The 16,548-nt window shown below is 47.8% G+C and overlaps 1 protein-coding gene across 1 annotated transcript in view; it reads left to right on the top strand.

Moving 5' to 3' along the window:
- Nucleotides 1–16,548, top strand: part of SPG7 (SPG7 matrix AAA peptidase subunit, paraplegin) — a 128,201-nt gene that overhangs the window by 37,629 nt on the left and 74,024 nt on the right. Inside the window, exon 6 of the mRNA XM_029608599.1 lies at nucleotides 4,041–4,143. Within this exon, the coding sequence (XP_029464459.1) occupies nucleotides 4,041–4,143 (103 nt within the window). The remainder of the gene's footprint in view (nucleotides 1–4,040; nucleotides 4,144–16,548) is intronic.

Below are 16,548 nucleotides of genomic sequence, written 5' to 3'. Positions count from 1 at the left end.
TTCCAGACCAGCTACACTGTATTCTAAAGAAAGGCCTGGATGCCGGTAAGCATGAAGAATGGGATGCTTATGACATCTTTGATACTGCTTCCAGAGTCTCAGCAGCTGGTATAAGTGCCAGGAGGTGGGCATGGCTGAAGTCCTCTGATCTACGCCCAGAGGCTCATGAGAGGTTAGCGGACCTCCCTTGCACAGGAGATAATTTATTTGGCGATAAGATTGAGGAGACTGTCACACAACTCAAGGATCATCATGAGACATTGCGACAGCTCTCTGCGGTACACTCTGATTTTCCCTCAACTTCTAAACGGCCGTTTAGAAGGGAGGCTAAGAGAACCACCTTTAAAACCCATAGATACTCCACCCCGGGGCTCGTCCAACCAGGCCATATCAAAAAGGTCAAGCCCGCTAGGCCAGAACTCAGAAAGCGCAACCAGCTCCACAACCTGGTCCTTCCTCGGGATTTTGACTCCCCACTAGAGAACAATTGTCAGCTTCCTTCTTTGCCATCTCTGCCAGTAGGTGGCCGCCTCTGCTATTTCACCAACATGTGGCGCACGGTTACCACGGATCAGTGGGTCCTGTCTGTGGTGGCTCAAGGTTACCATCTAAACTTCCTTTCTACACTGTCTGACTCTCCACCTCGTCCGGGGTGGAATTTAACCGACCACTTTCAACTTCTACAGGAGGAAATAAGATCCCTCCTTCAAGCCAATACCATAGAACAAGTTCCCACTCTACAAAGGGGAAAGGACTTCTACTCCCGATATTTCTTAATACCGAAAAAATCGGGAGGCATTTGTCCCATATTAGATCTTCGTGCCCTGAACAAACATCTATGCCCTGAACAAACATCTATGAAAGGAAAAGTTCAGGATGGTAACCTTAGACTCCCTACTCCCTCTTCTCCAACAGGGAGATTGGCTTTGCTGTCTAGATCTACAAGATCTAGACAGCAATAACCCCATCTCACAGAAAATACCTTCGATTCCTTGTCGGACACCGGCACTTCCAGTACCGTGTGCTTCCGGTCGGTCTAGCATCAGCACCTCGTGTCTTCACGAAATGCCTGGCAGTTGTAGCAGCACACTTAAGGTGGCTGGCTCTCATGTCTCTCCTTATCTAGACGACTGGTTGCTGAGAACCCTGTCCGCGGAGGCAGTTCTTCGCTCCCTCCATCTGACCTTGTGTCTACTACTGTCATTGAGATTTCTAGTCAATTATCAAAAATCCAATCTGACTCCATCTCAAATCCTCTCCTTCATTGGAGCAGATCTCAACACCATTCAAGCAAAAGCTTTTCTTCCAAGGGACCGCTTTCATACTCTTGCAATCCTTGCAAACACTATGCAGACTCGCCGAACTACAACGGCTTGTCATCTTCTCATCTTGTTGGGCCACATGGCGTCCTCGGTCCATGTTACACCAATGGCTCGCCTTGCCATGAGAGTAACACAGTGGGCTTTAAAGTTCCAATGGTCTCAGGCCCACCCTCCAATGTCCAACGTTGTCCACGTCACCAGGCAGCTTTGTCTCTCACTGGCTTGGTGGATTCAGGAGTCCAATCTAGTCAGAGGACTACCTTTCCAATCTCCAGAACCTCAGATAACGCTGACAACAGATGCTTCCACTCTAGGTTGGGGCGCCCATGTCAACAACCTGCAAACTCAGGGAACCTGGTCTGCAGCAGAATCACAACATCAGATAAATTTTCTGGAGCTCAGGGCAATAAGATATAGCCTTCAAAGATTGTCTATCCAACAAGACAATCCTAATCCAAACAGACAACAGGTAGCGATGTGGTACATCAACAAGCAAGAAGGAACCGGCTCTTACCTGCTGTGCCAGGAAGTAACACAAATCTGGGCTTGGGCTCTCTCACATTCCATGCAACTGAGAGCGACTTACCTGGCGGGCATGGACAAACTCAGTCGCACATTTCATCCCCACGAGTGATCCCTGAACCCCACAGTGGCGGAGAAGATATTCCAACAGTGGGGGTATCCGAGTATAGACCTCTTTGTGTCGATTCACAACTGCAAAGTGGAGAACTTCTGCTCACTACATCGCAGTCACAAAAGGCCACCAAGAAACGCCTTCGCCATCTCATGGTCAAGGGGTCTCCTGTATGCCTATCCTCCACTTCCACTCATAATCAAGACTCTCGTGAAGTTACGACAGGACAGGGGCTTCATGATCCTCATAGCCCCTTACTGGCCGCGCCAGGTGTGGTTCCCCATCCTTCGCGACCTCTCAGTCCGTCAACAAATTCGCCTAGGTACAGATCCGTCTCTGATATCACAGAACAACGGACAACTGCGTCACCCAAACCTCCATTCCCTGTCCCTGACAGCTTGGATGTTGAAAGGTTAATTTTACAATCTCTAAACCTCTCGGACGATGTTTCCCAGGTCCTCGTAGCTTCACAAAAACCTTCCATCAGAAAATCTTATCATTCCAAATGGAAACCTAGTGGTGCACGTCAAAGGAAATAGATCCCTTTACCTGCCCTACAACGAAGTTCCTTGACTACCTCTGGAACTTGTTGGAGTCTGGTCTCCAAACTTCTTCCATTCGAGTCCATGTCAGTGCCATAGCCGCTTACCACAAAGGCATAGGGGATATTTCGATCTCAACACAACCTCTCGTAGGGCGCTTCATGAGAGGCTTACTACACCTAAAGCCCCCACTGCGCCCTCCGGCCCCTGCTTGGGACCTCAATGTGGTGTTAGCATGGCTCAATAAACCTCTGTTTGAGCCTCTGCACTCCTGCGAGCTACGTCATCTCACTTGGAAAGTGCTCTTTCTTCTTGCTATAACGTCAGCTCGCAGATTCTGTGAGCTACAGGCGCTGGTAACATACCCACCTTACACAAAATTTCTCCATGATCGTGTGGTGCTTCGCACTCATCCTAAATTTTTACCAAAGGTAGTATCTGAATTTCATTTAAATCAATCCATTATACTACTACTTTCTTTCCAAAACCTCACTCACATCCAGGTGAGCGAGCTCTGCATTCCTTGGACTGCAAACGTGCGCTAGCCTTTTATTTGGAACGCACTGCAACCCATAGGAAGTCCACCCAGCTATTTGTTTCCTTTGATAAAACTAAACTGGGAATCCCGGTGGGAAAGCAGACCCTGTCCTCATGGCTGGCGGACTGTATTTCTTTCTGCTACCAGTAAGCAGGCTTTCCGCTCTAGGGGGCGCATTAAAGCGCACTCTATTAGAGCAATGGCAACGTCAGTATCACACCTTCGTTCTGTACCTCTTGCTGACATCTGCAGGGCTGCTACATGGAGTTCTCTCCATACCTTTGCAGCACATTATTGTCTGGAAAAGGCTTGTCGACAAGATTCTATCTTTGGCCAGTCTGTTCGGCACAATTGGTTCTCAGCTTAATAACCCAACTTCTTTCCAGCGACCCACTGGGAATTTCAGGCTGCCCTCTTAACCAAACCCACCTCTGTTGTTGTGCCTGTTGTACGTCATTGGGTGCTTTTGTTACATGTACTCTGGTATCCTCAGCTTGCTATTCACCCATATGTGAGGACTACCATCCTGCTTGTCCTGTGAAAAAGCAGAGCCCTCACGAAACCCACCCACCACCCTGCGGAGTTGGGTTTACGTACGATTTATTATTTTATTTTTCGCTCGTACTTTTACTACAAACGAGACTGAAGGGGGGACCCCTGCTGGGTGCAGGGTTGGTGGCATGCTGGGCATGCTCAGTGTGCCAAGTCAAAGTTCTAGAAACTTTGACAAAAGTGTTCCATGATAGGGCTCCATCCTGATGATGTCACCCATATGTGTGAGGACTAACATCCTGCTGTCCTGTGAGAACACATGTTACAGGTAAGCAACTCTGCTGAATGTTTAAAGATGCAAGCTTTCTGGAGTTCTGTGTCTCCTTCCTCAGGCTATGTGTGTATCTTTATGTGTTTTGAAAATGTTGAAATGACAGCTGCAGGCATGGGGGTTTACAGCGAGTACATACTATACACTGCATTGACCTTTTCTCTACTGTTTTGTATTTCAGTGCCCTTTACGCCCTGGGAATGGCAGCTGTGGGTGTGGCCATTCTGTGGTACATCTTCCGTTTGGCTGGGATGGCAGGAAGGGAAGGCGGCTTTAGTGCCTTTGTAAGTTGCTTGTCTGGATTCTGTGTTTCTCAGAACTGAGCTGCATCAGTTCTGTTTTCTCTTTCCCCCGGTGTGCACTAAGGAACTGTTGAGCAGGAGAACCTGCAGCCAGTGTGTTCCCTTCATATTCCATCCTGGCTGACAGCTGACCAGCCTCTTTATTACCTGCTTCCCTTTTTCTTGTAAATTGTATATCCTAGCGTGTAGTCAGATGGACTCAGGATCAATGGGTTGTGCTCTCCTGCCAGTAGATGGAGACGGAGTCAGATTTCAAAGTTGACGTCACCCTAGATACACCCCTGCAGTGACCTTAGCTCTTCAGTATTTCTCTGTCTCCAGCAGATGTAGACATGCTTTCCCTATGGGGATCGCTGTATCTTTTAGAAGAAATTCTACTTTTAAATTGGAGAAAAGATTGAACCCCGCTATCGACACAATCGAAAAAACATTAAAAATAGCAAATATGTATCTGGATATCATAAAACAACTGCTAAACCAAATGGAGCTAGTAATTAATATTGAGAAAACAGAATTTATACATTTAGAACGAAAAAGAACGGAGATCATTCAAAACCCAATTATACTCAATAACAACCAAAAAATAGAGTTTGCAGATAAAGTACAGAACCTGGGCGTAATAATTGACACAGAACTAAGCTTAAAACAACACATATCTCTAAAAGTTAAGGAAGGATACGCCAAACTAATGGTACTGAAAAGACTTAAACCTCTTCTAACAACAGCCAACTTCCGATCAGTACTCCAGGCGCTGATCTTTGCTAGTACCCGATTACTGTAACGCTCTGATGCTAGGCCTACCATACACATCACTAAGACCACTACAGATACTACAAAACACAGCTGCTAGAATTTTAACCGGAAAAAGCAAAAGAGACCACATCACGGAAACACTCGCCGAATTACACTGGCTACCCATTGAACAAAGAATTCAATACAAAACACTATGCATTATGCATAAATTAATACATAATGAAAAAGCAGACTGGCTGAACACAGCCCTTCGTGTACATGTCCCAAATAGGAATCTGAGATCAGCCAACAAAGCACTCCTCACGATTCTATCAGTCAAAACAGCCAGACTCACACAAGTTAGAGAAAGAGCCCTATCCCTGGCAGGACCCATACTTTGGAACACCATGCCCACAGAGTTGAGACTTCAAAGCAACATCAAAGCCTTCAGAAAAAATCTAAAAACCTGGCTTTTTAAACTAGCTTACCAAAAAGAGAAAGGTGAATAGTACTCAAGGGAAAGCAGGTATGAACTTTCGAACACAAACACATTACCATAATCAATGTGTGTAATTTTAATCAGACTAAGTTTCATTCCTTTAAAGCTCAGCAAAAGGATGAAAGTACAATGATAAAGGTAATCTTGTATCCTAAACTGTAAGAATGTGAATTGGAGATGCCTCAGTACACTTACCAATTTATATCATTTACAAACTATGTTACCGACCCTAAATTGGCACCTATGTAACTTAAGATACGTTAGACTCATTTTATGTGCCTTGATGTAAACCGTTGAGAAGGTTCCCACCAAACGACGGTATAGAAAAATTGTTAAATAAATTAAATAAACAAATAAATATCTAGCAGTGATACCTAAAGGTCCCTCCCCCAGTTGAGAATTCCTGAGGAGATTTATGAGATCCCTCAGAGGTGAGCCTTGGTCCGGTAGTCGGTTCCCGGTGTGGACTTTGCTGCTCAAGCAGCTGAAAGGTAGAGGGTATAGGAAGTTGAGCACAGCCAAAGCCCTTTCCCCTGCAGCCAGAGACTATCTCTGTACTCAGCCAGTAAATGCTGAGATCAGGTAAGTTTATATTAAAAAAAAAAAAAAAAGAAGAAAATTTACCTTTAGAGAAGAGGGGTTTTGGTAAGACTTCCTCCAGTCTCCTTGCTCGGCACGCCGTACAGACGTCATTCTCGATTCTGTTGGGGTATAGGGAAATGGGCTTACGAGCAGGTTGAGTGGCCCCCCAGTAGGTTAGGCCCCGCTTTAAGCTTGGTCAGCACACCATGTGGTAGGCCACTGCGGCGCCATCTTGCACGTGTCTTTGTGAGTTTCATATTGCCCGCCAGAGGATGCCGGTACATGTAATGCATCGGCTCTGCACTCACGCTGCACATATGATGTTGTGTGCATACTTACGCGCACAATTAAGTAAGAGCAGGATACAGGAAAAGCCGGGTGCATGGACTATGTGTGCGCCTTATCACACCCCTGCTCAAAATTTATGTGCATAAATTTTTAAGCATTTGCCGATCGAATGCACAGTTACCACCGCCAATGGCTCTGGCAACGAAGAAACATAAACACCTTGCTCTCTGCGCTGCTTGTCATATTAGGGCTTCTCAGCCTGACCTGGATTCAACTTGTGTCAGCACTATGAGGAAGCCCAATTTGGTCCATGGACTTTGCTGAGCCCGGCTCCTCACATTTCAGATGTTGGATTGGCAGCTTTAACTGGAAGTACTCCGGATTTCAGTAACTCCTTTGCTGAGTCTTCCATGGGAGAGGAAACCTCGACTAGGCCCACCCCAGTTCCTCCCTGGGCTAAGCATGGACCCAGCGGCCTTTTCTTGGGTGGGATTTTTCCAGGGACTACAGGTCTTTGTACAGGCGCAGTCTACTTCCTCGCTTGCCCCTGTCTGGACGGAACCCCAGCCACCTCCCTCTCCCTCTCTGGCAGACCTCGAGGCATGCCCCACCTGACCAAGGGTATCCTTAGTGGGGACCATGATGGCACAGACGAAGAGCAAGATCCCTTAGAAGAAGGGGAATTCCCCCGGGATTAGAACCGTATTGAACCATGTTACGGTTCTTTCATAGAGATGAATTGCCGGCCTTGGTTTTCCAGACCCTGAAAACACTGGGAGTTCCTGGAGCGGAATCTATGATGGAACCAAAGAAGAATCCTATTCTGATTTCCTTGCACAAAGCCTCTTGCTACTTCCCAGTACTGGAAGCCTTCCAGGAGTTGATTGACCTGGAATGGGATGCCCCAGAATCTAGTTTTAAAGGGAGCTGGGTGTTAGAAGCTCTATACCCACTGGATCCAGCAGTGAGAGTACGTTTGCATTTTCCTAAAGTGGATGCACTGATCTGCGCTGTCTCTAAGCGAACAACTATTCCAGTGGAGGGAGGAGTTGCCTTAAAGGATGCGCACGATAGACAGTTGGAGCATATCATTAAACAACCTTTGACGCAATAGCAGTGACCTTACAGATTGCTTCTTATTGTGCCCTGGTAGCGCGTTCGTGCCTACTTCTCTTTCAGGAGGTCGATGACTCAGGGATGAGCTATGGAACTCGCAGCCACCTTTTTAGCAGATGTGGGCTCAGATTTAGTCTGTACTTTAGCCAGAGTAGTGGCCTCAGTGGTAGCGGCTAGAAGACAGCTATGGCTACTGAAACAGTTAACTGACGAAACCTCCAAGGCCAACCTTACAAAGATGCCCTTTATGCTGGTTATCTTAATACCGTGAAACCTAATCTGTAAATCGCTAATGCCGAGACTCGTAAATACGCAGAACTGTACCTACCTCAATTCTACTTATGTTCGTGTTTCTTGTAAATCAATTTGTTCTATATAATCATATTGTTGTTCCATATAAGCACCTTGTTGTTCCATGTTCCTTGTAAAAGCTTCACCTGCTATTATGGTGATGCTCTCGAAGTTTCATGTAAACCGATACGATGTGCAAACGGTTATCAGTATATAAAAAAATGCTAAATAAATAAATAAAGGATCACTCCTATTCGGAAATGAATTGGAAAAACTGGCCAGTAAATGGGGCGAATCTCCAGTACCCCGGCTACTGGAAGATCAGAGGAAGCAATTGCACCACCCTTCGCCTATGAAGGGGCCGGTCCAGGGGCTCTCAACATTTCCACCCCTACAGAAACCCGACATTTCAGTGCTTAAATGGGAAGATATTTCCCTTCAATGTCCTCCAAACCAAATACCAGCTTCCCCATTCAGAATTCCTATCCTATCTTCATATTAAACACTTTATATCATATATACAGGTGAGATCTCTCCTGTCCCATGAGAAATCGCTTTTTAAAGGCAGACCATATGAGAGGACTGATTTATAAGATTAACCCATTGTGATCTATTTCTGGAACGACAGTATATAAAAAGCATAAATAAATAAATAAATAAAATACTGAATGCTAGTCCGAAGGACAAACCCGCCCACGTAAGAGCTTGGGAAAACAATTTAGGATCCTCACTTACAAACGAGGATTGGTCTAATATTTTTCAATTGATCAAAACATCCTTGATTTCCTCTTTGTTGCTAGACAATATCTGCACGCTATTATTTAGATGGCATTGTACACCAGTAAAGCTCCATTAGTTTTTTTTCTCAAATAAGTGATTTGTGTTGGCAGGGTTGCTCCTCTCAAGGGTCCTTTATCTGTATATGGTGGGATTGTCCTCATATACAAAGGTTGTGGCAGCAGATATCCTTTATATTATCTAAGATCTTGAAGAATACAATTAAACTGTCAAAGGAAACAGCGCTACTGAACTTTCCGGCTGTGGCTGAAAATTCATTCACTCAGGCTTTAATCCAACAATTTTGTATCGCTACAAGAATGGAGATAGCACTGTTTTGGAAGCAGGTCTCTACACCTCGAGTCAGAGAGTGGTATCTCACATGGATAAAGTTTGCACCATGAACAAAATTACCGCATCTAAACATCACAAGCTTGGTAGATTCTCCTCCGTATGGGACCCTTACTTGACTTGGAGACATTCTGCTTTATCTTGATAGTTAAAAAGCAATGTGATTTCAGACATTAGCGATGACATTGTGATTTCAGACATTAGTGGGTCTTTTCTTTATTCTAGAAATTTGGGAGTATTCTATGTTATATCAAGAGACACACACTCTATTGTTAACTCATTGCCATAAACATAGTCGCGACATAGGCAGCTGGGTGGGAAGAGTTTATTATGTTATTATGTAATTGTAAAACTGTACTTGTCATAGCAAATTGTTTGCTAAATCTTATATTGTGGCAATTTGGGTATTTCTGCTTTTTTGGACAATAAAAATAGCTAATTTAAAAAAAAAAAAAAAAAAGAAACTCGACATTTCAGAGGTCTCGGCCCTTTGGAAGAACTCAATCCTTTCATAGTTGACAGCCCAAGAGAGGGGCAGGTTTGGGTTCAGGATCGTCCTCAATCTCCCAATGAAATTTTACCGACCCATCTTCGGAACAAGGAGATAGGGGGGGTCAACTGTCTCTCTTTTACCAAAGGTGGGCCGAGATCACTTCGGACAAGTGGGTACTGGAGGTCATACAATAAGGATATGCGCTGGAATTTCGAAGCACTCCTCGGGACGTATTCATGATGTCTTCTTGCCACTTCTAGCACAAAAAGCAAACAGTGGAGATTACTTTTTTAAGGCTCCTCAGGGTGAGGAAATTATGGGGCATTATTCCATCTACTTCATCGTAGCCAGGAAGGAAGGCTCCTTTCACCCCATCCTGGACCTCAAAAGTGTTAACAGTCACCTACGAGTGAGTCATTTCTGCATGGAATCCTTACACTCCGTGATAACATCCATACAACCGGGAGAGTTCCTAACCTCCCTGGATCTATCAGAGGCCTACCTACATATTCCAATCTGTCAAGAATAGCAACACTTCCTATGCTTTGCCATACTGGGTTGCAATTATCAGTTCCGGGCACTGCCCTTTGGCCTAGATCCTGCACCAAGATCATTTTCCAAAATTATGGTGGTCATGGTGGCAGCATTGAGAAGAGGAGGAATCTTGGTACACCCGTACTTGGACGACTGGTTGATCCGGGCCAGTTCCGTGGAAGAAAGTCTCCAGGTGACCAACAGGGTGACCCCCTTGCTTCAGGAACTCAGTTGGGTAGTAAACCTGGATAAGAGCAGTCTCAAGCCTTCCCAGTCATTGGAGTATCTGGGAGTTCGGTTCAACACCAGGCAGGGCAAGGTCTTCCTCCCAACCACACGGATATGGAGTTGATGTCCCAGGTGTGTCAGTTGATGAACACAATATGCCCGACTGTATGGAGCTATCTCCAAGTTCTCGGTTTGATGGTGACAACCTTGGAAGTAGTGCCATGAGCGAGAGCACACACGCGCCCACTTCAGTGCTCACTCCTGTCACGTTGGAATCCACAGTCTCAAGACTATTCGATTCAACTCCACTTACCGATGAGTCTTCTCTCACCTCAAGTGGTGGTTGCAGGAGGCCCATTTGAGCAGGGGGGTGTCCCTGTGCTCTCCGAACTGGCTGGTTCTTTCAACTGATGCGAGTCTCCGGGGCTGGGGAGCTCACTGTCAGGAACTCACGGCCCAGGGATGTTGGACGGAGGAAGAGGCCCTTGGGAACATCAATCGCCTGAAAGCCTGGGCAGCGAGACTGGCGTGCTTGCAATTCAGCCACAGACTCCAGGGTCAAGCGGTCTGCATATTGTCAGACAACGCAACGACCGTAACCTACATCAACCGACAGGGAGAAACCAAGAGCCAGCAGGTGTCTCAGGAGATAGATCTCCTTATGGAATGGGCAGAAATAAATCTACTGACGATCTCAGCCTTACACATCACAGGAAAAGACAACATCAGAGCAGTCTTTCTAATCAGGGAGAGTCTGGATCCAGGAGAGTGGGTGTTGTCGGCTGAAGCCTTTCAACTGATAGTAGATCGCTGGGGCCTCCAGTCCATTGACTTGATGGCCGCATCTCATATTGCGAAGATTCCCCAATTCTTTAGTCGCAGAAGAGATCTGTGGTTCCTGGGGATCGATGCTGTCATTCAGACCTGGCTGGAAGAAGAGTTGCTATACACCTTCCCTCCGTGGCCCCTGCTGGGCAGGATCATTTGTGGATTCGAGCACCACAGGGGATTAGCCCTACTAGTAGCTCCAGATTGGCCTAGGTGTCCTTGGTATGCGAATATGTGGAGACTCCTGGTGGAGACCTCCCTGTGCCTCCCACTACACAGGGACCTGCTGCAGCAGGGACCAGCCCTTCACTAGGATCCAAATCGATTCTGTCCTACGGTCTGGCCCTTGAGAGGACTCGCCTGATGAAGTGAGGATATTCTGTGGTGGTAATTGCCACCTCACTCCGCGCTTGGAAGTTCTCTGTGTACCTAGCGTATATGTGGGTCTGGAGAGTATTTGAGGCCTGGTGCAAGGAACACTGTGTCCTCTCTCGGGCAGTCAACATCCCACTTGTTCTGGAATTTTTGCAGGATGGCTTGAATAAAGGTTTGGCCTTTAACTCTTTGAAGGTGCAGGTAGCGGCTCTCTCCTGTTTCAGGGGTAATGTGAACGGAACCTCCCTGTCAACTCATCTGGACATGGCCCTACGGTGGCCGGTTCCCTTGTAGAATCTTAATCTAATATTGGAATTTTTAGCAGGGCCCTCCTTTTGGCTGCTGCACGGCCTTTCCTTGCATTTATTAACCTTGAAAACGGTATTCCTGGTGGCTATATGCTCGACGCGTCACATCTCTGAACTGCAGGCATTGTCGTGTAGGGAACCATTCCTCCAGATGACTCCAGGAGCATTACAGCTTCGTACCGTTCCATCCTTCTTGCTCAAGGTAATCTCAGAGTTTCATTTCAATCAGTCCATTTCTTTGTCTTCCCTAGATAAGCACAGGGACATGCAGGAATACCCCCTCCTCCATCATTTGAATGTCGGTAGACTTTTGGCGTGTTATCTCGTAGCTTCAGAACCGATCCGTAAGACAGACCACCTGTTTGTCCTTCACGGTGGAAGGAAACAGGGTGAACCAGCTTCACAGACAACCATAGCTCGCTGGATTAAGGAGGTGGTCATGGGAGTCTGTGTGAAGGCAGGAAAGCCATTTTCTTCTTAGGTTAAAGCTCATTCCACCAGGGCTCAGGCTGTCTCATGGGCAGAAGTTAGACTGCTGTCCTCCGTCGATGTCAGCTGAGCGGCAACGTGGTCCTCTTTGCACACTTCTCCAGGTTCTATTGCCTGGACGTACAGGCCTAAGAGGACGCAGCCTTTGCAAGGACGGTATTAACTGGACCACGGGCAGCCTCTTGCCCTGATCGGGAATAGCATTTGTACACCCCATTGGTCCTGAATCCATCTGGCTACACGCTAGAAAATGGAGAAATTACTTACTGGATAATTTCATTTTCTTTAGTGTAGACAGATAGTCTCAGCATCCCGCTCACGGCTGCCCAAGAACAGTGCCAAGGATTTGCGCGTAGAGTGGATATCTATTGCAAGAGATTATGGGTAAGCCATCATCCAGTCCCTAGATCAGGGCATTTATAATCTTGCTGGGGTTCAGTGTTTGTTTGGTTGAGTACAATTACGGTTATCCATTTTTGATCAAGTTTTTTTCATCAACTTTTTGCGATAGTATGTCCACAGTGGCTTTTGAAGAGAATACTGAAGAGCTGAGGTCACTGCAGTGGTGTATCTAGGGTGATGACAGCTTTGAAACCTGACTTTGTCTCCATCTGCTGGCAGGGGAGCACAACCCATTGGTCCTGAGTCCATCTGTCTACACTAAGGAAAACAAAATTATCAGGTAAGTAATTTACAGCCAGCAGTTTCCTCTTGCTTTTTTGGGCCTTCAGCGCTGTCAGAACTGTGATTGGGATCTGGCAGTCCCCCAGATTTTATTGTCCAGGGTTGCCAGTGATGATACTTGGCTAGGGGAACACAGACTGCAGCTCTCTCTGGAGCCCAGTGTGCATCAGTACATGCCATCCATTAAGTGAAAAGTGAGATTTCTCTCTTAGGGGCAACATTCACAGCCAACTTAAGGAATGAAAACGTCCTGACCCAGGAATCAAACCCAGGTCCTTCACATAGAAGCCCTGCCACTGGGCTGGCTCTTTACTGTTGAGGTACTCTTCTACCAAAGGCTCTGTTCTTTTCAGAAGCTGCAGCTGTGAAATACATATTTCATCTTTCTTTGTTTTCCCTTTTGATGTCTTTTCTAAAATTATTGTATTGCACAGTTGGTGTGGATACCATTAAATTTGGCATAATCAATTTGGTGATTGTTGAGTGGAAATGATTGATGTGGTAGTGACCAATGGATCGGAGTGTTTCTTAGCTGTGAGCGAATGAGGGGTAAAGCCTGGGATAAGCACAGAGGATCCTTAGCTGTGGGGGGTGGGGGGGGAGTGAGAGATAAAGTCTGGGATAAGACAGGATCCTTAGCTGTGGCGGGGGGGGGGGGGGGGGAGTGAGGGGTAAAGCCTGGGATAAGCACAGAGGTTCCTTGTACATACCCGGTTCAGCCCAGACTCCTGGGTTTTGCCTCCCCTCCAGCAGATGGAGACAGAGAAGTTTTTACTTACTCCGTCGTATACCCCTGAGGTGCCACCTAGAGTTTGTCAGTATTTTTCTGTCTCCAGCAGATGGTAGAGGTGCAATCTCTAGAGTCTGGGTTTTTACCTCGGTGGTTCTTTGATTGGTTTGGATAGTTTTTTGAATTGAATTGAATTTGGTTTGGGTCAGAGATCAGTTTAGACAGGTTTCTGGCTTTAAAAAAAAAAAAAAAGTCAAGGTTTCTTTTAGTTTACAGATAACCTCGGTGGAAGGCACAAGAAGTTCCTTTGAGCCTCCCAGGGTGTTGGCAGGTCCAAGGGTTGAGGACCTGGGAACTGCTATAGCCGGCAGGTGACACCGGGGAGCCCGGCTCACCCACCCGTGGCAGACAGCTCAGCACAGCCTTCGAAGCTCTGTTTAAAAAAAAAAAGGTAAAGTTTGCTTTTATCCTGGTCGGCCGGTCTAGCGTTCTCTACAGCCCCTCTCTGCCTGCCTTTACCGCTGCGTCTCGGCTCGCGTGAAGGCCCCTGCCACCCAGTTTATTTTTGGCGCGATTACTTCAGCTGATCGGGGCTAAATTTAGACCGAGGCTATGCCTCGTGGTGCAGCCTGCTCCACATGCAGCAGCATGCGCACCCGCTTCTCTCGAGCCGGCATCTGTGCAGACTGTGTCTCGGGAGGTGAAGGGATCTCAGGGAGGTTGACTGAGGGGATTTCCCATGGCAGCACCAGTTCCTCACAGCGCCCGGAGCCTGGGAGGCTTTTAGCTCAGCCTTAGCAGCCTGATCCGTTTCTGCTCAGTGCAGGGACAGAGGCCATTTTAAAAACTTTCAGGGATGCAGAGAAAGCCGTGCTGGATGCCCGGAGCTCCCCGCCTCCTCTCTCCCCGCAACCGGGGCCCTCCGTGGGTGGCAGGTCGCAGGAGGATCGGGCAGATACTTTGGATGCTGACCCTGAGGAGGCCTCGGATGGGTCTTCTTTGTCGTTCTCCTCGGACCTGGTGAAATTCTTTCACAAGGTGTTCAGGGCACGAAGAGCGTCCAAACACAGGAGGGGCAATAAGTTGTACCTGCTGCCAGAGGAAGCACTGGAGCTGCTCAGAGTACCCAAAGTGGATGTGGCAGTTTCTGCAGTTACTAAACAGACCACCATCCCAGTCACGGGGGCGACGGCCCTGAAGGATTTGCAGGACCGGAAGTTGGAGGTACAGCTTAAGAAGATATTTGAGACCTCGGCCCTGGGAGTGTGGGCAGCCATGTGCAGCAGTTTTGCTCTGCGTGTGAGCCTGCATTGGGTGCAGCACTTACAGGCTGTGGCGTCCCTTTCGGAAGCGGACGCGGCTCAGACGCCTCGCCTGGAGGTGTCAATGGCTTACAGTGTGGGTGCACTGTATAATCTCCTACGCATGGTGGGACAAATTATGGTCTCTGCTGTTTCAGCCCGCAGACTCCTTTGGCTTCGAAATTGGTCGGCGAGTGTCTCCTCCAAGGCTCAGCTGGGTTTCTTGCCATTCAAGGGAAAGCTGCTCTTTGGCCAACAGTTGGAGGACATGATCAAGTCTCTGGGTGAGAATAAGGTCCACAAACTGCCAGAGGACAGGCCCAGGAGCAGGAGCTCTATTCCTCAGATTCCGGGGGAATCTTTTTCGGACCTTACGGTCGTCAGGATCCTTCTCTTGTCAGGCTCCCAGCCATCAGCGTTCCTGGAACCAGTCCTTTTGTGGCCGATGGCCGGCCAGAGATGGAACCTCTCAAGCTCATGGAGGCTCCAAGTCCGCGCAATGAAGTGCGGCTGCTTCACTCCTCCGCCCCAAGGAAAGGGGGAAGGCTCTCCCTCTTTCTGGAAGAGTGGCCAACTTGACCTCCGATCAGTGGGTCCTTAGTATCATCGAACACGGATACGCTTTAGATTTTGCCTAGCCGATCGACGAGCACTACATGGTTTCTCTGTGCTCTTACCACCAAACCGTCGGGCGGTGCAGGATACTCTGCAACGCATGCAGGACTTGGGCGCCATCGTTCCGGTCCCAGTCGGAGAGCTCTGGAGGGGGCGCTACGCCATCTACTTCGTGGTGCCAAAGAAGGAAGGAACCTTCCGGCCCATCCTGGATTTAAAACGGGTCAATCGTGCCCTAAAGGTGCCTCTGTTTTGGATGGAAACTCTGTGCTCGGTTATAGCGTCTGTACGCAAAGAGGGAATTCTTGGGGTCTCTGGACCTGACCGAAGCGTACTTGCACATACCAATTCGACCGGATCATCCAGTTCTGTGCGCTACCGTTCGGACTGGCGACAGCGCCCAGGGTGTTCACCAAGGTCATGGTTGTTGTTGCAGCGGCCCTACGGAAAGAGGGCATTCTGGTGCATCCTTACCTAGACGATTGGCTGATTTGGGCGAAGTCTGAAGTCCTGTGCAGGACAGCAGTTTAGAGGGTTCTACAGCTGCTGACCTCCTTAGGATGGGTGGTCAATCCTGACAAGAGCCATCTGGTCCCATCCCAATCCTTGGAGTTTCTGGGGGCTCGGTTTGACACAGTCCTGGGAAAGGTCTTTCTTACTGAGGAGAGACTTTCCAAACTTCTCAATCAGGTGGAGTCCTTACGGTCCATGCCTCATCCCAGAGCTTGGGATTATTTACAGGTCTTGGGATCGATGGCATCCACTCTCAAACTGGCTCCGTGGGCCTTTGCTCATATGCGCCCTCTTCAGTCAGCCTTGCTCTCCTGATGGAATCCGCTCTCAGCACAATTTTATCACCTCTTACCACTGATTGACGAGGCGCGATCCAGTCTTCTTTGGTGGCTTTGTCCAGATCATTTGCGTCGAGGAGTGGATTTGGAGATACCCTCCTGGATAGTAGTCACCACGGATGCCAGCCTCACGGGGGGAAGGGGCGGTGTGTCTAGGTACAGCAGTGCAAGGCCAATGGACGAAAGCAGCGACCTCATGGTCGATAAATCGGTTGGAGACCAGAGCAGGCCCTCCTTCCTTTGGTGGAGGGGCGTTCAGTGAGGATACTTTCTGACAATGCGACAACAGTGGCTTACATCAATCGTCAGGGAGGG

This window comes from Rhinatrema bivittatum, chromosome 7, assembly GCF_901001135.1.
Source record: "Rhinatrema bivittatum chromosome 7, aRhiBiv1.1, whole genome shotgun sequence".
Lineage (NCBI taxonomy): Eukaryota > Metazoa > Chordata > Amphibia > Gymnophiona > Rhinatrematidae > Rhinatrema > Rhinatrema bivittatum.
Note: the sequence above shows the minus strand (reverse complement) of the source record. Positions and strands in the feature narration are given on the sequence as shown.